Source organism: Hoplias malabaricus, chromosome 9 (assembly GCF_029633855.1).
Source record: "Hoplias malabaricus isolate fHopMal1 chromosome 9, fHopMal1.hap1, whole genome shotgun sequence".
Classification (NCBI taxonomy): domain Eukaryota; kingdom Metazoa; phylum Chordata; class Actinopteri; order Characiformes; family Erythrinidae; genus Hoplias; species Hoplias malabaricus.
This window is the reverse complement of record NC_089808.1, coordinates 34121795-34146345: the sequence shown is the minus strand read 5'-3', so window position 1 is coordinate 34146345 and position 24551 is coordinate 34121795. Positions and strand designations below refer to the sequence as shown.

Sequence of the window (24551 nt, the reverse complement as noted above, 5' to 3'; positions counted from 1 at the left end):
TTTAAAGAGGCTGCTGCAACTGTGTTTGGCAATGTGATGTCTGTGATGTCCCAGATAATCAATTCTAACCTTAAGAACAGTTCCACGCCGAGGGTCAATCACACGCAGAGCCTTGTCCTTGCAAGTGGTGCAGATCACACTCCCCTCCCTGTTCCAGCTCACACTGTAGATCAAGTCTGGGTGGGCATCACTCAGCTGGTACACCAGCTCTCCCGTGCCAACGTCCCACACACACAACACGTTATCACAGCCTGGAGCACATAAACAGACACAAGCTCTGAGATCTTTTTCTTGTAACAGCAGTTCTCGCACCATGATTTCTACAGTGTGTTTACATTTTCAGCATTTCCCTGTTAATACAAGTTTGATCAAGGAGTACACCGTGACAGATAGCATTAGCAGAATGGAATTTGCAGCTGGTTTTAAGGGGTTAAACAATAAAGCTATAAATCAGGGGAGGCCCAATTCTGTGGCCAGTCCCTTAACATCTTTTTAGCTTTAGTTATATAACAGCAATGTGCACTTTCAGTTGGTGTACTGCTTTAAAAAAAAAGAATGAGAAAATACAATCCAGGACAGGAATCTTCATAACCCTCGAGCCATGGCATTGAGCAGAGTGACCTTAAGCTTGTGAGTATTACTGCATAAGCACAACTGAACAACTGTTTTAATGTATTATGTACAAATTGAATACAAATTTGTTTTATTTACTTGCTGCATTAATACAGAACTCAGCTACACACATAATAAGCACAGTGTGATTGGTTGAGAAGCTGTGATAATTTTATTTGTGATAACAGCACAGTTTTATCACCTCATCTGCTCAACAGTCCAGTGCAAGGGGACTGTTATTACCCTCTAGCTCACAATTGGCATTGAGCAAAATGGCCTTAAGCTCATGGGCATTTTTCCTATGGAGATTATACAAGCAATACATGTACAACTGGACAAGTGCTGAGATTAATTTAGTATGAAATATTGTGTTTTAAGGTAACAAAGCAGATTTAGCACATGACCAATCCATGGCTGGGTTGAGCCTGAAAGACTTAATCCAAATAATCCAACTTCAGCGTCTGGAGCAGGCACCATGTAACCCCCCCCCCAACCCACCCCACCAGACACACACACACACACACACACAAAGGAAGCAAACAAACAAAAAGATTACCTGCAGTCAGCAGGATGTTAAGAGCAGTAGGGTGCCAGGCCACAATGCCCACTCTTTTACTGTGGCCTTCTAGAGTCACTACAGCCTCAGTCATTGGAGCTGTGAGACCACCATCAGGAATCTGCCATACCTGCATTCAGCATAATGCAACAGTCAGTCAGACACACAAACAAGATATAACATGATATTCCACACATGTGATAAAAAATCAGAACGCAAAACTTGATTCAGTATTCTCTGAAACTGAACCTGAGATTCTTGTCAAAGTGATTATTAACCAGCTTTTCCTCCCTCCTCAGCTAACTAGTGTTTCATGAAGAAAATATTTTGTCCTGAGAGTAAAGTCCAACTTAGCCACACACAACATATTCCTAGAAATTTAAAAAGCTAACCCTCTCGTTAAACCTACTTATAAGTACATTCATGTAACTAATTTAGTTGCATGTTATTTGAAATGTAAAATAACACTCCATTGCCATTGTGATGTTATAATCCAGGGTGACCAGACGTCCTCTTTTACCCGGACATGTCCTCTATTTTAGACTTAAAAAAATGTCCGGGCGGAATTTCACAAAAGTCCGGGATTTTGTTTTTCTAGAGCTTACATAGAACTTCGAGAAGCGTTTCGTTCACAAACTAGTCCCGCCCTCCCCTACTCTGATTGGTTCGCTTGAGTGAGAAGGGGGCGTGGTGAAGTAGCCTAAACTCTTCGGATTGGACGGTCTGACTGTAGAGCTACCGTTATTGGTCGATAACCTTCTCTGTAAACATTTAATTGGTCAGTCTGCACGTCAGTAGTCCTTGTTTACGTCAGGCAAAGCTCATGTACCCACCCTCATCTCGAGCAGCTATGCCGAAATGTAAATGTAAGTTCTCGGATGAACTAAAAAAGAAATTCCCATGTTTTGTGTAGCAGATAAAGGTGTAAAGGACCTAAAAGCACACATGGGTTCAGCTAAGCACACAACGGCAGCGAGGGGCGAGAGCTCATCGCTCCAGTCCCCCCCTCCCCGTAACGTGTCCTCTTTTTTTGCATCTCAGATCTGGTCACCCTATATAATCCCTTTACTGTATATGATCTACTGACATGATTCATGTATTCATGCTCAATTAGGGTCAACAAGCTCCACAATTTTTAATGCAATTTACAGAATACAGTGGCCATTAGCAATGGGCAAGAAATATATAGTTGTAATAATGCCATTTTATTTGAGATATGATTGGTGTAAAAAATCTCAACAGTCCTTTAGATTTGAATGATTTTCTGATATTACTGCTTTACAATAGAACAAAGAACTGTAAGAAATCTAATATCACTTAAACCTTGCATTAAACTAATTTACAGCTGATTTTTAACTTAATATAAACCTCCTGTTATAACGTATACCTCAACATATTCAAAGTCACAGCACACACAAAAGCATGGTGCAATTCCTAGAAAAAAAGCAGCTAAATGTGGAAAGTATCTGTTCTTATTTTAAAGTCGATAGCACATTTGTATTGGTTTAGAAAAGAAGATATTTTATCACTGTTTGAATTTGATTAAGAACGACAGTGTATCGTTATATTGTGTGGTTATGGGATTGTTTTGGCTTTATTTACACAGGAACAAATCCAATTTACCCTGCAGTGAACAGTGTTAGGTTTGAGAACCTGAAAGAGCCCACTCTCGACCTCTAGGATATACTCACCCCAAATACTCACCTTTACAGTACAGTCCTCAGAGGCACTTGCAATTACATTGTCATCATGTGGACACCACTGAATGTCAAGCACAGGAGCTGCATGACCACATACAGTTGGAGTTGACTGGTCCACCCTCCCACTCTATTGGAGAAAAAAGAAGGACATGTAACAAAACTGATACTGAATTTGGGGTTTTCATCAGTTGTCCGTTATAATCATAAAATTTAAAGAAATAAACACTTGAAATATATCAGTCTGTGTGTAATGAATGAGTATAATATACAAGTTTCACTTTTTGAATGGAATTACTGAAATAAATCAAGTTTTTCATGATATTCTAATTTTATGACTCGCACCTGTATACTGTACATTACATGTACTTACCTTGGTGAGTGGTAGTACGAGAAAGGCTCCGCCTCCTCCAGCTTCCACAATGACAGCAATAAACTTTGGATTGGCTGCACAAAGTGGTCCCTCCCATGTGACACGTGTAACTCTGACGTCATCTAAGCAATGCTCTGCCTTCCATGCCTGGGCAAAAACATGCCTGAACTTACTTTGCCTCACCACAGCCCTCCGAAAGGACATGACTGCAAGAAAGATATTACACACACACACACACACACAAAAGACAGAAGCCCATTAAAGTAATGTATATGAAATTCATCGGCCATTTCCTTCATTATGAGCAACACACCCGTCAAGCCACTTAACCACAATAGTATATTAATGAAAAGCTCTGATTGATCATTCATTACTCCACTAATTCATATTCTGTATGGGCTTTATCACAATCCGGGTCATGGTGGGTCCGGAGCCTACTAGGAATCACTGGGCACGATGCAGGAACACACCCTGTATGGAGTGGGTCTGGGATGCCAGGCTTCACTGAGACTTCCGTAGGTGTCATGGGCTTATTTCGGCGAAACACCAATAAGGGGAGGTGCCTACCTGATGCTTACTGATGATTACTCCTGATGCAGTCAAGCAGAAGGTCCACTCTATGAATAAGAAGACATTTTCAAAAAAGATGTAAAAACTCTGTGAAACTGATTAATGCATTTTGAGAGAAAGTGAAAACCCTTTCCTCTTGCCAAGCGTAACTCTAGAAGTCCGAATGCTCTCATGTGACAGTGTTGACAATGATGACAAAAGTTGACAGCTACACACAATACTACGGCATGCACATTTTAAAACTTTATATTTGTGACCTATGTCTCGTAAATAGGGCACAATATTTGGTAACAGCAACATTTGAAACTCTGAATTTATACACACACACATACATACAACAGAATTACCTGACTATGAGTGAGGCTCAGAATGGCTTCACATATTACTAACGTCACTAAAACACCTGACTTGAAAAGAGCTTTGTGTGCTTTAATGTACTAAAACAGCAAACTAGTATCAACTTCTTAAATGTTATGAATCACCAGTAAAGTCTACGGCTCAAATGATGAACTAAAAGAAAATACTCTGCTCAAAAAGAGCATAGACCAAACAGGTCTAAGTTGGTTTACTGTTTAATGCGGTCTTTGTACTGGTCAGACTGGTCGCCCAGGTAGGTCATGCTTGTTGACTAGCATACCAGTTTACCACATACTATTAATAACACATACTAATATGCTGATTTTCTAACAGCACTAACTTTACTTAATGAACAAACACAACCTTAGTACACAAGATATTTAAATTACTCTACAGTCATGAGTACTCTCTAATGTAATATGCAATAGTGTATGTGTTCCTAGGATTTTAGGCCACTGTTTCGGTTAAAGGTTAAGCACCAGCGATATGAAAGTGTCAAACAAATAAATACAGTGGAATTTGAGTTCCTAACTTGTGTTTATTGATAGTCAGAAAACTTGTTATTTCTTACTAATTCAAGGAATAAGGTTTAAAAGACCGTTGGTCTTTTTAAAACAGGGTAAGGACACTCACTTCGCCTGTTTTAGTTGGTGTTAGTTAACGTTAGCTTGACTCGCTAAACTCGGTGTCTCAGATTATACTCGGCTACGTAGCTGCATTACGGAGGTTTATAGTGTCGGATGAATTCGAGTTCGACTTCGATCACATTTACAAGAATAACGGTACCTCTACATTTGAGTTTAGCTTATTGCTAGGCTATTGTCATGAATAATGTTGGTTATTTAGCTAGATACTGTCATAACAGTCAGTCATAACGGTGTTTTACCGCGGCGTTGTTCAGTTGTTTCCACCAGTGACGTCACGGTTGCGCTCAAGAATTTCCGTAGCGAGCTCGGGTTTTTCCGTCAATTTAATAAAATTGTCAGTTTTAAAGCAAATTAAGCTGCTATTTTCCTTTTAAATCATACTTATATATGTCAGTAACTAAAATAATGTGAAATATTCATGGAGGTCCATTAAGTGATGCTTAGCCTTTAATATTTAGAATACAGGTTCAGTAACAGAGGGTAAAGTGGAGCCCTGTTACATGTGAGAGAAAATGAGGACAGGTTGACTAGTAAGGTTATGAAAAATATATAATTTACATTAAGGAAACGTCATCCTGACAATGTTCTTAATAAATATGTAGATCTACATAGTGAATCTATATAGTAATAATACTAGTATTACTCGTATTATTTCTAGAGAAATGTCTTACTACATATCTGACATGAGAGCTTCTACCAGTAACTAAATTACACGGATCCTTAATTTGACAAGTGAATTTACTAGCAAAAACAGTTGCGTAGTTAGCTAAAATTTAGGCACAGTTCTCGTACAACAGCCTTTTCCACGGTAAGCGTGTAATAATGTCCTGCAGAAATATCCCACAAGCGAATGGAGCGGAGGAATTTGATTAAAAATGCAAACAGTGCCCCATTTAATATTCGAGCTCCAGCGCCACCCAGGACAGAGGGAAGGAGGGCAAGTGCCAAATGGATCCCGGCTCCCTGCGTAGTGCACTTAAAAGGACATAAAACAAAGACGTGTACTCTAAATGTTAGATGCAGAATCGCATATATATGCGAATATATAAAAATCAGGCTTCCACTCGACGTGTAATGTACAATTTAGGCGGAGACGCCTATATTTCATGACGAACACTATGCCCTACAAAGGGAGGACGGAGCAATTTGGGACATATTCGGACTGAGCGGAGAATGAATAGAACGCGCTCCCCCGTCCGTTTCTCTCTAGTTTCAAGGCGCACAATGAACAACAACCCACACACAAAACGCAGTTAATGACAAAATACGTGAAGGAAAAAATGACTGAAAAGCAAATCATCGTGAAAATAAAAAAACAGATAATAAAGGCGCTGAGTTTATGCATTTCAAAGCGACCTTTACAATGACAGCAGAGAGACAGAGAGACAGACAGACACACACAGAGAGAGAGAGAGCCCTAATTTATACTGTACCTCAGGTTCAGTTTTCAGTCGTTATTTCAGTAAAGAGCGAATAGTCAGGAGACGGACTGAGAATCTCCTCTCTCCCGACGCCCAGTCTGTGGGAGTGTTCCCAGAGGCAGGTGGAAGAATCCAGTTCTCACTGACTAATCCACTGGCTTACGAAAAAAAAAATAATAATAATTAGCCCACTTTGAATAGATCCTCTGTATTAAAAAATAGCGAAATATTTTTAAAAATTAATGGAAAAACAGAACGGTTATAAAAATACTTTTTCAATTATCTTTTTAAGCGAGATAGAGGGAGTCCTGAGGTACAGCCCAGAATTAAGGCAGGAGTCCTGAAGCATCAGCGAATAGGATAAACACACAAAAGCCACCTGGAGGACTTTTACGCATTAAAAGTCCCGACACAGGCTTACAAATCAGCAAAACCACAGCTTTATCATACAATAAGTTTAATTTACATTTTAATTTACATATCGCAGGCTATATTTACAGTAGTGTAAATACAGTGCAGGCAGGAGGAGAGGTTAGGAACGTCCTGTAATAAAACCACTGTTTATTATTTACTTTATATTTACGTTTTTTGGTTATTACCAAAATATATATATTTTTGTTGTATATCAGAGCCCTACGCCGGACAAAATTCAAAATAAGAGTTCTATGAAATTATGTATTGTTGTACATAATAAATAAGAGTTATTTTAGAAAAAATATTTTTTGTGTTATTTTATTCTTTCGTTGTGCCGTTGTTGTGGGAACTACCTAATGCATGGGAAATGCAAGAAATTAAGTAGTTTTGAAATATCTTGTTCTCCTATGTTAAATATCATGATCTGACATCTTAAGTTGCATATTATCCTCAAGAAAGGATGACACATTTTTCCACGATCCAGTGATTTTCTAATGCAATAAAAATATAGACACACAATTGTGTACGTATGTGAGTATATATATATATATATATATATATATATATATATATATATTCATTATCTATAACCACTTATCACTGTGGGTCCAGAGCCTACCTGGAATCATTGGGCGCGAGGCGGAAATACACCCTGGAGGGGGCGCCAGTCTTTCACAGGGCAACACAAACACTCACACCTACGGACACTTTTTGAGTCGCCAATCCACCTGCCAACGTGTGTTTTTGGACTGTGGGAGGAAATCGGAGCACCCGGAGGAAACCCACACAGACACAGAGATAACACACCAACTCACAGTCACCCAGAGCAGGAATTGAACCCACAACCTCCAGGCCCCTGGAGCTGTGTGACTGCGACACCTACCTGCTGCACCACCATGCCGCCCTATATATAAATAAAATTAACAGATTGTGAAACTTGCAACAAACATGCAACAAATTTGTGTTTTGGGAGAGCAGGTTGGGGGTGTGTTGCGGGCATTAATGTTTTAATTGTATTTTGTATGTTAAATGAAGGCTCGAGTGAATTAACAAAAATCAGATGTCAGTTTTAATGCAGATTTAGAAGTTTCCTAGCTTTTCTGGAAATGGTTTTTGTATTAAATGTACCACATTAAATTTAAACTTTTGGAAAAACACTGACAGGTCAAGAAAAAGCGTTAGAAAAAAAATCATTGTCAATAATGAAATAAAAATAAAATGTAGCTATTTTAAAAAGCTTTTTCTGACAAGTTTATGAATCCCATTTAATTTTGAAGAATTGTAACAGACTTCCTGCAGGAATCCCCAAAATAAACAAACAGGGAATAATCTGTCAACACAGTTTACAGAGATAAAGATTATTATTTTACATTTTCAGTTTGCAATTATAACCACCCATGCCATTTCCCAGAATCCCAGCACTATCCAGCAGCACAGAGGGTACATTAAAGTAGGAATAGAACTGTCTCACGAAACTAATTGTAAACATTTGTCCTCACACTTTTCAAAGTACATACAAGCTTTAACAGTGAGGCCTTTAAAAACATACACGTACATTAGTTGTAATACAACTCTAGGTAGAAAAAGCAACACTGGGTAGTATTTTTATCTTAAAACAGCTTCCAAGTCACTGTGATGCTTCACTGACATGTAATAGTGAGAACAGAGCCTCTGTTGTTGCTTCTTTGAGCTCAGCACTGCAGAAACTGCACTATGTAAGGTTTGGAGATGTTACATAGTTCCGCCCCCTCCCCCGATTTCTGAACAGTGCTGCATTGTTCAACAGTAGGGGGAGTCCAGGAGCCAGAGTACCAATTCTTACCCAGTGTTACATTAAGGCACATACATTCTTAAGACTAAATGCCATGCACAAACTGTAAACAAAGATGACGCTCATCTCCAAAATAGGAAATACTCAATCAAACAACATCAATATTAATACAGGTAATAATACTTCATGTCAGCATATACTATGGCTTTCATTATATGCAGTGAGGAGAAAACAGTTTGTGTAGATTCAGAATATATACATGTGGTTATTAATATTCATGTTATTGCATTAAAAATAAAATCTGCGTTATATTCTAAGCCTTGCATTTGTGCATCAATTTTAAAACCACAGTGCTAACATCAAACCAAGAACCAGATTATTAGGGCATCGTTTCACAGATTCTCATGTGTCCATGTTTCTCACAGAAGATTCGTTATAATACTTATACAAAAAAACATCAGTCCTGAAACATGCAGTCAGAAAATCCAGCCATAATTATTGTTTAATTGCTTAGTCTGTGTATTACACTTAAAATGTCCAAGTAGTAAGCGTAGAAATTCTTTTCGTTTACAGCTGACATTTTACTGTGACAGTAGAACATTGTGTCCTAAAGTAGTCCTATAGCACAAAGACTACGGAGACAGAGCATCCATAACTCAATTATGGATCGTATTTGAAAGGGGCTTTGCCAGTTATGAAGGTACCAGTTTCACCATTAAAGTCATCCAGTATCTGTAAGTATGGATCTGTAATGACCGCTCATGCAGCAATGGTGGCGGCCAGTGCTTAGCTTCAGCAGTTTCTAGACTATTTGAGGCTGATGATGGTGGATGCCATTGTGTGCAGGGAGTAACCGGGTGGTCTCTGGTGCTAAAATGATGTTGTTGGGTTTTGCCTTGGGCCATAAAATACCATTAGTGTGCTCAAAGTGATTGGATAACGCCTCTGATATCTGAGAGCTGGTTGTCTCGCTGCCTCCATTATCCAGACCATCCACTTCAGTCTGACACCTCAGGACCCCTGAATCTTCATCAGTCTGCCTCAGATCACCCTCTTCCTCATCCGTAAGCGAGGGGTAGTTGGGGAAACTTAATGGTGACTGGTGCCCTCTGCTGCCTGCCATGCTGCCTGTTCTGCTTCCGGTTCTACTGCCGGTTCCGCTGCCACCTACAGACTGCGGCCTGACATCTGCCGGTAAAATAGCACTGCCATTCCGCGACCTCACAGCTTCAGAGGTCTGATCCAGAGGATATGGAGATGGCTGGAGTGGAGGGAGGAAGTGACTTTCCTAAAGATAGTAAACAGACAAAACATATGATTGTAAATGAAGCAGGTTTGATTATTTTTTCCCAATTTTAATCATTGCTTGCCAAAATTAAACCAGTGTACACTACCTTTGGAAGTTTGGAATCACTTGTCATATTAACATTTATTATTTAATGATAAAGTGTACATGCTATATTTCAAATTAAACCTGTAAACAAAAATGTAAAATGAGGGTTTACCCATAAATTAAATTGCTTAGTAAAATGGAATACTGGAAATATCTACTTTATTTTATTGCAAACAGTGGCTCCTCAGTACTAAAGTACAAGCAATTACCTGACAACAATTGGTATAGAACAAGTGTATGAGAATCATTTGATATATACAGCTGAAGCCAGAGGGTACATTACTTAAACCATTTATTCCACGTTTTTGAATTGTGATTCCAAATGTTTTGAACAGCAGTGTTTCAGATAGTAAGAATGATTTTAACTTAACACCCTGTACAGTAGAGGTGGGCGATACCGGGAGTTTTGGTATTGATCCAATACCAAGTAAATACAGGGCCAGTATCGCTGATATTGATACAGATACCGGAAGTCTTTGCCATATGCAGCTGTAGAAGCAAAAAACGAAGGGGGTGGGGGGGGTGCTGCTCCTCGCAAGTTGACGAAGCGTGGGGGGGCGTGCGTGCCTCTCCTCGCAACGTGACTACACGGGGGGAGGGTGCTCTGCGCTGCCTCGTAAACACAGACTTTAGCGGCAGAGCGGTGGGAGAGGAAAAAAGGCTTGAGTATCGATCTTTTTCCACGAGTATTGATCAATACCAATTCCAGCGTTGGTATCGATATTTGGATCGATCCGCCCACCTCTACTGTACAGAACTGAATTGTATTTAAAACTCTTGAAGGTCCCCATCACTGTAACCCACATACCGATTGCACCAGTGACATATTGCTGTCCTTCACGAAAGACTCCACTTTAAGCCGAGAGAATTCTCGGTCCCTGTCCCTCTCTCTGTCGGTTGTCCGCTCTCTCCCTCGCCTCGATGTGTTGTAAATGACTGGCCGACCCAATGAGTCGACGGTTCCTCCTAGAGTGGAGCGGCTGTCTCTGGATCGGGGACGGTCCTGTTGGTGTGAAAGAAAAAAATATAATAAACATTGTATTGATTGGTTAATTTAAACACAAGAAACTGTAAAAGAAAATATTTAGAGAAGAAGGAGGATACCAAGGAGCTGAGACTGGTGCGTAGTGTTCCTTCAGCTCTTAAAGGAATGCCCTCTTCCAGCTGATGGGGCGAAAGAATTGACGCTCAGTTAAAACAAAAACACAACTGGAAAAGTTAAATATTCATTAAATAATCATCACCTGGTACTTATGTTCTGTGTTTACTGAGCCTACTCTCCTGATTGAAGCCTGTCTTGACAGAGTCATGATTTCTTCCCTGAGAAAGAGTAAGCAATTTACTGTTACAATTCCAGCAATTTAGACAATCACACAATCACACTGCTATTACTTTAAACACTTCTTAATTTTTATTTTTAGCTGAGTGCAAAACTATTTCTTTTTTACTTTTTTTTAACTGCTTTTTTATCTGGACAGTCATGTGGACAGATACTTTTAGCTCCGATCCTGAGGACCTGTATTGCATAGTTTAAAATAGTGTCTGCTTTCAACACATCTAAACCGAACTATCAGTAAATTATCAGGAGATTGTTAATGCTGATGCATCAGGTGCATTTTGAACCTCTTAGGCCTAAACCTAAACATATTAATGCAATAACCTATACAATTTAATGCAAGTAAATCTGTGTAACGATCTATTATTACACTCGCTTTATGATTAAAACAGTGCATACCTTTTCTCATTTAGCTCTAAAGTCAGTTTCTTGTTTTTTCTTTTGTAGTGTCGTTTCACTATTAGGACCACAGTCACCAGAACAAGCACCACTACCAGGGCAATACTTCCAATGATGATGAGCATAAAAGATGGAGGATCCCTCTCTGCTGAAGACACAGGCACACACACAAACAGAATCATATACCAGTGACACCCACTTCATCTGGCACTGCTAACCATCTACTAATAACTTAATATTAGGTGTATATACAGGGGTTAGACAATGAAACTGAAACACCTGTCATTTTAGTGTGGGAGGTTTCATGGCTAAATTGGAGCAGCCTGGTGGCCAATCTTCATTCATTACACATTGCACCAGTAAGACCATGTGCATCCAATGGTTCAAACATTGTGTCCTGAAGGCGGTGCCGTGTATCAGGACGACAATGCACCAATACACACAGCAAGACTGGTGAAAGATTGGTTTGATGAACATGAAAGTGAAGTTGAACATCTCCCATGGCCTGCACAGTCACCAGATCTAAATATTATTGAGCCACTTTGGGGTGTTTTGGAGGAGCGAGTCAGGAAACGTTTTCCTCCACCAGCATCACGTAGTGACCTGGCCACTATCCTGCAAGAAGAATGGCTTAAAATCCCTCTGACCACTGTGCAGGACTTGTGTATGTCATTCCCAAGATGAACTGACGCTGTATTGGCCGCAAAAGGAGGCCCTACACCATACTAATAAATTATTGTGGTCTAAAACCAGGTGTTTCACTTTCATTGTCCAACCCCTGTAGTCTCAATGCATAATACAGTCACTAGCAGCATACGGTAGAATGGTTATGAAGTTAAACAGCCTTTAAAAATGTAAAAAGTTCATCAATTTTTAATGAATTCAAAAGCAGCAATGGTTTCAATATAAAACAATTTAAATCAACAGTCACCAGGAGCCTGTGTACCTTATATTCATTTTTCCTGTGCCAACAACCATAGGCCAAACCACAGCTGTCAACTTTATTTATTACAGCAGATTTAAACACATCAAAAGTTGCTGTTGGACAGTTTCCAAACAGTTCATAAACAGCATCACAATGCATTCTTTTATATTCTAATATATCTTGTTTCATCTTGTGTACAATATTTGCATACGAATGTCAGCATAATTTTACCTTAACTCTATAGTTTACTTTACTTTTCGCACTTGATTTTTTGTTCTGTATTCTGTTTATCTGGGAAAAACCCTTTAAAAACACTCATAATGATACATATTCTTATGGTAGGTGTTACACCCATAACACACCTAAATGCTATATTATGACTAATAAACATTTTCATTATTTTGTGTGTGGATAGACAGGATCTACAGAGGCTAACATACCTGAAATGGTTATTTCCAATTCATTTTTCCCTGACCCCACCACATTGGTGGTCACACATTCATACACTCCCTCGTCTGTCAGGGCGAGAGGTCTGTTAAATCTCAGAAGCCCCTTCTCCACAGTCACACCCTCTGGTATATCTCCATCTCTTCTGTGGAGTGAACAAAAATTATTCGGTAAAGTCACACAGCTCAAGATTCATTCATAGGAGATTCTGAATGAGCTAAATAGCGGTGGCTTAATTATGACGATTATTCATTTCCCAATCAACATTTATTAGCTTATAAGCAGAAAACATTTTTACAGGAACAGTTCTGAGCAAATGTCAGAGACCACCCTTCCGTTATGTCACTTTCAGTCAAAACAGTTATTATGTCATTCAAGTACCAAGAAGTCATTACTGAGAAACTGAAGGATAATCAAATCTAGGAAGCTGCTGGTGTTCTCAGAACTATGAACTGACCACACCAGAACCCAAAATATCACTACAGACTTCTTTCCCAAAGAAAGACCGGCAGATCTATGAATAGGCAATTCGCCTCTATCACTCCTTTCCCCTCTGCTGAATTCCTGCAGCTTACAAGCCATAACCCTCAATTTAACAGGATTTGTTCCTCAGGTTTGTGACATAAGAAACCCCATCTGCCTGAATCTGATTATTTCAGACAGAAATAATGATACATCCTCTTGAATATGAAAAGCAAGATTCTAAAAAGGTAAAAACTTGATTTTAACCTGAAGGACTTCTTTTGTTTGGTAAACAACCTGTATTTGAACTGTGTGTGTGTACAGTTCTATCAGCCATAAAAGGAAGTATAATGAACATGTTTTACATGAAGATGAGTTTGCATAGTGAGAGTAAACCAATTGCTCTCTCCCATCATGTTCATCATGTTTTTGGTCGGCTGCTGCCTACACTGTCAGAGTGGTGGTACCCTCAAGGATACATATTCTTCTGTTTAATTAGGAAACCTAATTGTACCTTATTCTAATACAATTGTAGATTTTAAAATTGTGTTGATTTCATACACCCCATTTAAGTTCTTTTTTTTAACACATCTATAATGAAAGATTACAAATATTCACCTCTCTTTCTAGAGAAGAGAATGTACTGTAATTGTAGGTAACACAACTGGACTTTTAAGCACTGTTTGTAACTTTAGTGACCAATAATGAACCTCTACCTTACTGTTTTTTTCCCTGAGAGTGTACAGTCACGCAAACCTTTTCTACAGTATCAATACTAACGATATTCCTGATATTGTGACGCAACTTTTCAGGAAAATGAAACTATGTCATCATGTGGTAACACCTTTTCCAACTCTCATAAACTCACATCCACTCATCCTTCAGTCATCAACTATTTCCCTCTCTTTCTCACCCACCTCCCCTCCCGCCTTCGTGTGAAAGTGCGCAGTGACGGTTTTTGCACAAGCTGCAACACGACACCAGGACACAGTTACTGCACTTGCTTTGCATCTGCAGATAGAGAACAGGTTCTGCCACTTATGGTACTTGCCAAAATGTAAATGTGTGTGTGTGTGTGTGTGTGTGTAAGTTTAAAGCGTAAGAAACTAGTGGCTGACTACTTGGAGTTGCGTGCAGGCAACTTTGAGTCACTCCTGCAGATAATCGCAAAACAAGGTGTGTGTGTGTGTGTGACTAATGAAATGAAACACTGCAAATTGTTTGCTACATAATTACAACACAAATGTCTAATACAATACACACACTCACACTACTGCCAAATGCTAAAGGACAGTTCTTTCCGGTAAACAAAAATCAATGAGGGTGTGATAATGAATTTAACAGATTTAATCAATGTTATATTTAACCAAACACATTACATTAACATTTGCAGACAGGTTTTTCTTCAGCTATGTCTGCACATCGTACTCTTTTTAGTTCGTTTCGTATGTTAATAAAAAGCTAAAACACTGTGTAACATTCACAAAAGCAGTCTCACGTTAAAGTATAACCAACAGTTTAGGATTTAATATAAATATAAAAATGTTAACATCAGCATCTTTATGGCATGTTGATTGTCAAATGTGTAGCTGAATAAGAAGGCAGAAAGTTCTACGATCATTTACCTGGTCCAGGTGATATTCTCTGGTTTTGGGTTTCCGTCACCATCACATTTTAGTTTCGCATCCTCCAAACCCACATACCAGTCTCTATTATAGCCTGTGATCACTGCATCTGGAGGGTCTAATCAATCCACACACACACAAAATCACTTTGAATTGTAAAATCATATGGCATATTTCTTTTGTAACTCAAAAGTGTCAGTAGGTGTGAGTGTGTCTGTGTTGCCCTGTAAAGGACTGGTGCCCCCTCCAGGGTGTATTCCTGCCTTGCGCCCAATGATTCCAGGTAGGCTCTGGACCCACCGCGACCCTGAACTGGATAAGGGTTACAGATAATGAATGAATGAATGAATATTTCTTTTGTGTTATGACATACCACCAGCTGATGGCAATATCAGGGTGGGTCTTTTTTACTCAAAATCAGGTGCTTGTGGGAGGGTGAGAGGAAACATGATGTTATTGTGGGTATGTGACACAATACAATGTTGTAATCAAAACTAAGATAATTTTTAGAGGCTGGAAAGTCACTGTGGAGTAATATGAATCAATATTCAAGTTGATTTTAAATAATCTACATTTTCAGATATTTATTTGCTGTTAATAGGCTTTAGTTAACTCTTTGATACACCTTAACTACAAAAACAACAACAAATACAGGCATCAAGAGTATACCAAACATCATTCAAACTAATTATGATGTTAATAAATGATTATTCAAATGTGAGCTACATCAAAATTAGTCAGCCACTTCTAACACACACATTTCTTGGAAGTGAAGATGTTAAGACAGTGAATCAGACAGAAACTTGGTAGTCATACAACCGAGGCAGACTACAGGTGCTACAAACCATGGGGGCAGAAACATTACTAAGCAGATCAAAAGAATCTGCCAAGTGTTTTCCACTGGGAATCTAAAAGGTATATTCCCATTAATTAAAATGACTAATTAATTGAAGTCAATCCACTGTCTGAGTTAGCTACACATGTTTCACAAAAGAATACAAACAAAACAGACAAAATAAGCTTGCTGGAAAAAAGTGTATAAAGTAAAATAGGTCAAATGTTCATTCAATGTAAATATTTTGTCTTAATGCAACAAGTTTTTCTTTAGTTCTTTACTTTATCTCCTTAAGAATTTATCTCACTTTTTAAAGCTCTATATTTATTTATTTAGGAGTATTTTAGATGAATTATTTAAAAAATGTGGCCATTTTTGAAACGTTTCCAAATGCAAGCTCTCACAATATAATTTGAAAAAATAATTCTTAATAGCACCATCTTGTGGAAAGTACTTCAGGGAAATTGTTTCCTCGACGGAACTGATCCAAACAGTTTCCAAACAGTGCCAATATTTGTGTGGTTTGCTAATGTCACAAAATGCAAATGAATTAATGTGTACAGAAAGCACGAACATGTCAGACTCACAGTGAACAACAAGCCGGCTGCTGTGCCTCCGGGGTTGTTTTAGGGTTGGGTGCCAGACCAAGCAATCTATCTTGCGTCCGTTCATGCTGCGCAGCGGGTGCAGGGAGAACTGGGTAACGGAAACCCCATTTTCCAGACTGCGGTTTGAGCTCTGGCCTGGCAGGTCTGTGTCCCATGACAAACCTGGCTGAGGTTTTGCCAGCGAGCGGCAAGTAGCTGCCAGACGGAAGGTCTGACCCTCCACCAGAGTGACGGTATCCAAAGTAGAGATGGGTAAAGCTAAAGGAAGAAAATAATACAGAACTTAGGGTCTGATTCCACACTTTTCCAAACTGTGAATCAAAAAGCAAAAGGTTTGATTATTTCTTAATTGAAATTCTGATAGGATTCTGAGGCCCTTACACAGAACATTACGAACAGTTACAATGGTATTATGTTAACAATATTATGTTAATATTTTTAATTTGCTAACTAAAATGATCGTATATACATGATACATGATCATATTTGTTTAACTGACAACAGGCTAGAGCTGGCTGGCATTTAACATTTTTTGTGCTGTCAAAGTTAGGTATCATCTCAAGGTTCCCAGGGTCCTCATTTTCTCACTGAACTTTTCCCCTGAAACAATGTGCCAAGTTGTCCCAACCAGCACTATCTCTGGAATATTAACAATATTAATAGTAAGAAGCAATGATAGACTGCACAGCTGTAGTCCTCTTTTTTAAATACAGCTTTTAAATGGCTCATGGAGAGTGCTATTGTGAGATAAACTGATCCTGGATATATCAGTAAATTGAGTGTAAATTGAGCTGTATGAATGATAATGAGGAGATAAAAGACATAAAGGAGAGTGATTCCTCTAAACATGAGTAGAACATCTCCAAATCTGTTCTAAGCATGTTACTACTACAGTTCTATCATTAAAGTGATGGTCTGTTTTGCAGTTTTCCCCCTTATTCCAAATGAAAATGATCTTTATTATGAACAGCTGGAGGAAGCACTACCATTTTGCTTGACAAAAAAAAAAAGATATACACGCTTACAATACACTGTGAGAGACAGGTAAGCCTCAAAGTTTCCAGAGGGGAAGGTGGCAACAGTGCAGGTGTATGAGCCCTCATCTGCAAGCTTTGTATTCATGATAATAAGGGCAGAGTTCACCATGGGGTCACTGTCCTTAAATCGCACACGTCCTTTATATTTAGTAGACTCTGTGAAGAGACAGAAAAGAGATGCAGCTTTATAGATATTTAGGTTTTTAACAACGTATTTTACTTCACAAATCTTGTATTCATTTTTCAAACATTTAAATAATAATTTCTCTGAATTACAACACTACACCGTTTACTAAACAACATCTGATAGAGCTTTATATTTGAAAATTTCAGATAGAGAGAGAGAGAGAGATTTAAAAGATTAAAACTAGTTTTTATAAAAGGGATAGCTTCAGTTTTAAAATCTGATTGCCTGACGTTTATTCAGAGCAGTTTTAAAAATACATAAACATTTTACTACAAATGTATGTATTATACATTTATTACCTATCGGTCCTTCTTGATGATGAGCAGTTATGATCTGTTCTTTGGTTCCATCATTTTCCTTTGTCCATATGACCTGAACCACTTGCTCTTCTGATGGCTGAAACTGACAGGGTAAGAGTGTCTCTTCTTCTGCTACAGAAGTCATATCTGGTGATGAGGGCTCCACAAACTTCCCACCGTTTACACAGACCACTAAGAAAGAGAGAGAGAGAGAGAGAGAGAGAGAGAGAGAGAGAGAGAGAGAGAGAAAGAGAATTATATAATTATTTGGTTATATCAGCAATTAGGCTTTGTTGGTTTTTAAAATATAAGCTGCATTTTGTGTAAACAGGGTTTAGAAATACAGAACATGTTTTAAAACATTAAAAAAAATCTACTGTCCACTAAGTCAACACACTTTTTTATACACCATTATAAATGTGATTCAAAATCCCACACACACTTCCCCTATATTTTCCCTTTCAGATCATTCATTCATTAATTTAACCCACGTGGACACAGAGAGAACACCCCACACTCCTCACAGACAGTCACCCGGAGGAAACCCACGCGGACATTGGGAGAACACACCACACTCCTCACAGACAGTCACCCGGAGGAAACCCACGTGGACACAGGGAGAACACACCACACTCCTCACAGACAGTCACCCGGAGGAAACCCACGCAGACACTGGGAGAACACACCACACTCCTCACAGACAGTCACCCGGAGGAAACCCACGCGGACACAGGGAGAACACACCACACTCCTCACAGACAGTCACCCGGAGGAAACCCACGCGGACACAGGGAGAACACACCACACTCCTCACAGGCAGTCACCCGGAGGAAACCCACACAGACACAGGGAGAACACACCACACTCCTCACAGACAGTCACCCGGAGGAAACCCACGCAGACACAGGGAGAACACACCACACTCCTCACAGACAGTCACCCGGAGCAGGACTCAAAGCCACAACCCCAGGACCCTGGAGCTGTGTGACTGCGACTGTGGTACCCCCCTTTCAGATCAATAACAACTAGTTCAGTGATGTGCATTACTGAGAGGTCATTTAATCTATTGGAGACAATACGACAAGTGGCACTACTATAGAGTGGATATTGTAAGATTAGAGGCCATATTGTTTTAACAGAAAAGATTTTGTCAAAATAACAAAGATCATTATGAATTTCAAATGACATTGTGAATGGTCATATTTGATTGGCTTGTGATCAGGTGATTGTTTGGTGGACGATTTGCTGTTGTAATTACCAATCTGACTAGTTTCAATCAGCCACAACAACACCTTTCAGCTCAGCAGGGGAAACAACATGACATTTCTCATTAGGTTGGGATTTTTGCAAATGTTGAGTAAAACTTTACTAGTTTAACCAAAGATACTGAAGAACATGTGGATGAAACATGGACGGTACAACTGAAATGAACTGAACTGGACTGGACTGAACTCTGCAGGCAGAAAAGACAAAACAACAACATGTTTGTTGTAGTAACCTAGCATATATCATGACAAGACAAAAAAAAGGCAGAGCAGACGCAAAAACAGGAGGGAGTGAGCAAGTAGGAGTCAGGGAGGAGAACGGCAGAGATTTACTGGATGAAGGATAGATATGCTGCTCAACTTGTTCAGAGTCTGAACAATAATTACCTCTGGGTGGCAAGAGTGCGACACGCCCACATAAAAACACACACACACCTTTCACTTAACAATTGTGGGTGCAGAGACATGAAGAATTCTGAATAATGGTGAAAAACATCACATATATTTAGAATCATTTCTGCGGCAAATGATATTTATCTAATTCTGTCATCAATGTACAGCAGTTCTATTGGTTTCTGCATAATCATATAATTATTCAGAGTTGTCTGATGTGGTTTGTAGCTGAGAATTCTGATTTTATTGTTTGTAACCAGGGGTCACAAATACTACAACATACATCCATTCATGTTTTTGTAACTGCTTCTTCCTGTTCAGGGTCACAGTGTGTCCAGACCCTACACGGAGTCACTGGGTAGAAAACAAGGAAACACCAAGTCACCCACAAACCTGTCGACACTTTTCAATAGCCGGTCCACCTACCATCTACAGGAGCACCTGGAGGAAACCCATGCAGACACAGGGAGAACACACCAAACTACTCGCAGACAGTGACCTGAGGCAGGGTTTGAACCCACAAGCCAACAGCGACCGTATTCTATTCTGAGTCTGTTCAGAAACAGCAGCAAAAATACAGATGTCTTTAACGTAGCTATGTGTGAAAAGCTTCAAAATCATTATGATGCTTCACTGACCTGTAATAGGGAGAATAGAACCTCTGTTGTTGCTAGTCTAGGCTCAGCACTGTGGAAAGCACTGTGGCAAAACTCAAGATACACTTCTTATATCCACACTCATGCATTTAAACAAGTCAGAACTGAAATAGAACAAAGTACAATGGTCTGAAGACACAAACATAGAACATTATGTCAATCATTCAGCTCTCCCTATTCACTGAAAGAAGGATAACTACTATGATCCCACGACCACAAGACCACAGTCATATGGGAGATGGAGTCATCATGACGTAGTCTCTAACAATAGTACTGGGGAATTCATTCATTGAAGAAAACATGAAAGAGCAAAGTGAGACATATCAGAAGAGAAGTCAATCTCAGTGGCCAAGAAAGGAGAGGAGATTCAACAACACAATGAACATAAACACACAGGCAAAATAACTCAAGAATAGGTTCAGAAACAGGTGAAATATATTGCATGACCTTGTTGCTCTTCTGACTTAAAAAAAGCACTTAAAATGTATGTAGAATTTAAAATGGTGTCTCCAACAGGGTGACCTTCATTACCTTACAATACTGAAATGGTTTGCAAAGGGGAATTAACCAAACATTTGTTCACAAAGACTTTTCACCAACAACGGTCAAAATAGTTCTTTCGGTTTCAGAGAAATTAATAGAAGGGTAAAATAGGTCTCAGCCAAGGTTTTGTATTTCAGTTTCATTACATTTTACTTCAAAAAGACAATTACCCTTAAGACAAATGTTTTGAATTTGTAATTTAACAATTTTCTTAATTAATCTAATTGTTCATATTTGGGTTAATATTTACATTTTTTTATGCACAAATTTCATTCATTAAAAACATTCTAAAAATTAGATATAGATGCTCTATTCTTATTTTCCCTCAATATCTTTAAAAAGGACATATTATAAAGAATATTTTGCACTTAGTTGAGTGCATTAGTATGTGATTTTCAGGGTCTGGAGTCTGTCAACACACAAACTAAAACTGAAAATTGGTGCAGAGAATTCAGAATTGTCCTGCTTCTTTTTCTTTTAGTCTCTCACACCTCACTCCAGGGCTTTCACAGTAAACAGAGCTGTGGCTTATTCTCATTGAAAGGAACAGGAACCAAAAGTTAAACATATTCTAAAAGGGCTGTTTAGACAGGGAAAAACAGTGCTATGGTGATTGATCTTTGTGGTTTTTTGACAAAAGCATGTCACAGCATTTCATTAAGACCCAAGGGAACTTAGTTACCTTGTGGAACATGTTGTATATGTCCCACTTATGAATAAATTATGAAGAAAATGTTTAAAAATTGGGGGAAGTTCTCATTTTCAACCACATTTATCATGTTTAGTCTGTGCAAGTTTTTGCTCAATTCTCTCACCAATTTTCTATTGGAACACATGCGTTCTACAAGACGTGAGGTCACCCACAGTTTCTTGATGGTGAAAGAGATGGTGGGAGGCCACGCTTCCCACCACAGACTGAAGACAATTGTGTGATAACAGCTAGGATCTCCTATGTTTTCATAACCTACTGTGTAGTGTGACACTGCAGTGACCCCATAATATTGGTGAAAAAAATGCGAAAACAATGAAAAAGAACACTTTTCTCTAATCTTTATGTTTCCATTTGGAATGGTATGGGTAAAGAGCGTTGTGTTTCCTAAGTAAGACTGATTAAATTACAAAACACTCACATACAGACAGAACTACCAAATTGTCCATCTGTTTCTACATGTTGATGGGGATTTATGGAAGAATTATCCTCTGCATTAATGTAATATCTACTGTTATGAAATGGTGTCTGTCCCAATCACTGTAAAACTACGTGCTACAAAATCCAACTTTAATAACCCACATGAAGTCTTTTTGAATGACTTCAAATAAATGCAGTATTTTGTGTGTAAATAACAGTTTCCTGGCATTGCAGGGACAATTCAGTTTTGTTTTAATGCACTGTCAAACTTCCATTCACTTTGTAGAAACATATTTTTGGCTTATTGTTAAGTACCACTGACCTTACCCTAATCCTAACTTTAAAACACGTCTTAAAGTAAAAAGTAAAATGATTAACGTCAGGGGACCAGCGAGTGGTCCCCACAAGTAAAAGACGTCCCCATTATATGGGTGTGTAAACAGGTTTTTTCCCCCATTACGAGATATATTCCTGGCGCGAGAGAGCGACAGTGGCTGAGTCGACAAAAACCAGTTTTTCCTGAAAAGTCAGACAGCTATGGACGTGTTGAGTGCTGGAGAGAACCTTGAGCAACAAAACACGAGATGGAACTTCTTCAGAAAAACAAAACGAGACTCGGTTAACATTAAATACTCACAGAAATGACCCACGAGCAAAATCCTGGACCAGGTCAGCGCTGACGTCATCCTCGAGGCTTGGGGGGTCCGTCCAATCAGCAGTCTCGGATTTATGTAGATTTCACCGCGAGAAAATACATTCGGACAGTAAACAAAACGTAAACAACAAAGCAAAAACAACTCGACACGCTGCTGCAGGTGACTCTCTCTAGTGAATAAATCCCACTGAATTTAAGGTTAATCCCTTGTTGTTGTTTGGTGATTCCGTTTTCCCAGGCGTTTGCTGAAGTGGAGAACCGTTACCAAAGTCCAGGTAGAATCCACATTAGAAACGGGTTCGGTCACTTGTGGTCGCCGCTGACTAAAGCCTTAAACTCAGCACAGTTCAGTTCTTTTTTTAGGCGGTTTGTCCGAAGCGTCTTTCTCCGCTCATCTTTACTCTGGTGCTGGAGAAAAGCCCGCGGTTTGACCCGGTTCTGAGTACAGAAACATTGAAACCAGGTCAAACAGCCTCGAATTCCTCCAGAAAATCTGCTGTGTTCTGAGTGTCTGAGTGAAGGTGTTTCTCAAACACCTGTCCGCTTCACCTCGCCCTCGCGAGCGCGCACACGCACACGATTCACTTTACTGAACCGATTCATTTGGTTCATTAGAATCTTCAATGATTCGTACATCCGAGTAAACGAGTCACTGATTCATAGCCACTGAGTCAGACAGATTTTTTTTAAGCTAAATTAATACAAATCAAACTCAGTGAAGACTTGAGCACATAACAACAGCATAAACAATGGATATCAAAATATACAAAATATAATTCGGTTAGGGCGCGCTTGTGAATTTTCCTGAGTTTAACTGTGGTGCATGGTGGCTGACACACAAGCCCCTCTTCTGAACACTGAGGAGTGTCGTTCATTCTTGCTGTGTCTGTGTGGGCTGCCTCCCACAGTTCAAGGAAGGGCGTATCACATATGTTTATTTATATTCTATTTTGTCTTACAACACAATAGGCTAATATTAAACTAAAATACAGTTTAGTCTTAATTACTGTCTCCTGAAAACACTGGGCAGCATTCTTCTAAGCATTTAATAGAATAACTTACTCTAAATTACATTTTAGAGGGTAAAAGCACCAGGTTCATAATCACCATAAACGTATACAGCTCTGAATCATTATCTCTAAAACGGAGGAATTCACACCCAACGACTGAATGGCTTTGTTCATATTTTAACTTCTTAATTACATAGAAATTCAGTGTGGCTACAAAGAGATTATTTTAAATATAGTTAAGAAAATTGGGTACCACTTTAAATTACAGCCTGCTAATTACTGGGTAAGTATAGAGTAAGTACCTGTTAAGTAATTTAAATAAGTACTGAGTAACTAAATGGTATGATACTAGAAATATGTGGTTATTACTGGGTATCTTAAAAATATTATACAAATAAGGCACACCATAAGTACAGAGTACGTACCTGTTAAGTAAGGTGTAAGATTAAAAAAAAAAAAGTACTGAGTATGTAAAGGGTATGACAGTAGAAATATGTGGTTATTACATGGTATATCTTACAAACATTTTACAAATAAGGCACATAATTATGTTCAGAATCCATTGTACTTCTCAGCATAATTACAGATTATAAAATTGAATTAAAAAGTATGACAGTTTATGGAAGGGACTATTACTGTCATTTTTTGTAAATAAGGAATGCAACAACTATTTTGGGCGGCACGGTCGTGCAGCAGGTAGTGTCGCAGTCACACAGCTCCAGGGGCCTGGAGGTTGTGGGTTCGATTCCCGCTCCGGGTGACTGTCTGTGAGGAGTTGGTGTGTTCTCCCCATGTCCGCGTGGGTTTTCTCCGGCTGACTGTCTGTGATAAATTGGTGTGTTCTCCCGTGTCTGCGTGGGTTTCCTCCGGGTGACTGTATGTGAGGAGTTGGTGTGTTCTCCCCGTGTCCACGTGGGTTTCCTCCGGGT

At 39.1% G+C, this 24551-nt stretch overlaps 2 protein-coding genes across 5 annotated transcripts in view; both read right to left on the bottom strand.

Annotated features, from left to right (window-relative positions):
• coro1b (coronin, actin binding protein, 1B) overlaps nt 1-24551 on the bottom strand; it is a 35619-nt gene that overhangs the window by 6000 nt on the left and 5068 nt on the right. The window contains exons 1-7 of one of the 3 annotated variants that reach the window (XM_066680826.1): nt 6505-6584; nt 6246-6391; nt 3806-3855; nt 3239-3444; nt 2873-2995; nt 1169-1298; nt 70-251 (exon numbers count right to left, since the gene is read on the bottom strand). In XM_066680826.1, the coding sequence (XP_066536923.1) occupies nt 70-251; nt 1169-1298; nt 2873-2995; nt 3239-3442 (639 nt within the window). In that variant the 5' untranslated portion in view covers nt 3443-3444; nt 3806-3855; nt 6246-6391; nt 6505-6584. Of the gene's footprint in view, nt 1-69; nt 252-1168; nt 1299-2872; nt 2996-3238; nt 3445-3805; nt 3856-5051; nt 5067-6245; nt 6392-6504; nt 6585-24551 lie in introns of those variants that run through there. The other 2 variants (XM_066680829.1, XM_066680827.1) reach the window with 2 other exon arrangements.
• Nucleotides 7609-23150, bottom strand: nectin4a (nectin cell adhesion molecule 4a). 2 transcript variants are annotated; one of them, XM_066680327.1, is made up of 11 exons: nt 22595-23150; nt 17972-18163; nt 17474-17641; nt 16428-16706; nt 15006-15123; nt 12912-13063; nt 11547-11694; nt 11056-11131; nt 10916-10975; nt 10620-10814; nt 7609-9706 (listed from the first exon to the last, which is right to left on the bottom strand). In XM_066680327.1, the coding sequence occupies exons 1-11, from the start codon at nt 22641-22643 to the stop codon at nt 9221-9223; spliced, it is 1923 nt and encodes a 640-aa protein (XP_066536424.1). In that variant the 5' UTR covers nt 22644-23150; the 3' UTR covers nt 7609-9220. The 2 variants fall into 2 exon arrangements, with proteins under 2 accessions (XP_066536424.1, XP_066536425.1); XM_066680328.1 differs by having other exon boundaries at nt 7610-9706; nt 11547-11691.

What these genes read in the sequence shown, in the direction of transcription:
- nectin4a (XM_066680327.1), bottom strand. Translation starts at nt 22,643, where the DNA reads ATGACGTCAGCGCTGACCTGGTCCAGGATTTTGCTCGTGGGTCATTTC. An exon ending in GAGAATATCACCTGGACCAG is followed by an intron (nt 13,064 to 15,005) that starts GTAAATGATCGT and finishes TTCACTCCACAG; the next exon opens with AAGAGATGGAGATATACCAG. An exon ending in ACACAGAACATAAGTACCAG is followed by an intron (nt 10,976 to 11,055) that starts GTGATGATTATT and finishes TCGCCCCATCAG; the next exon opens with CTGGAAGAGGGCATTCCTTT.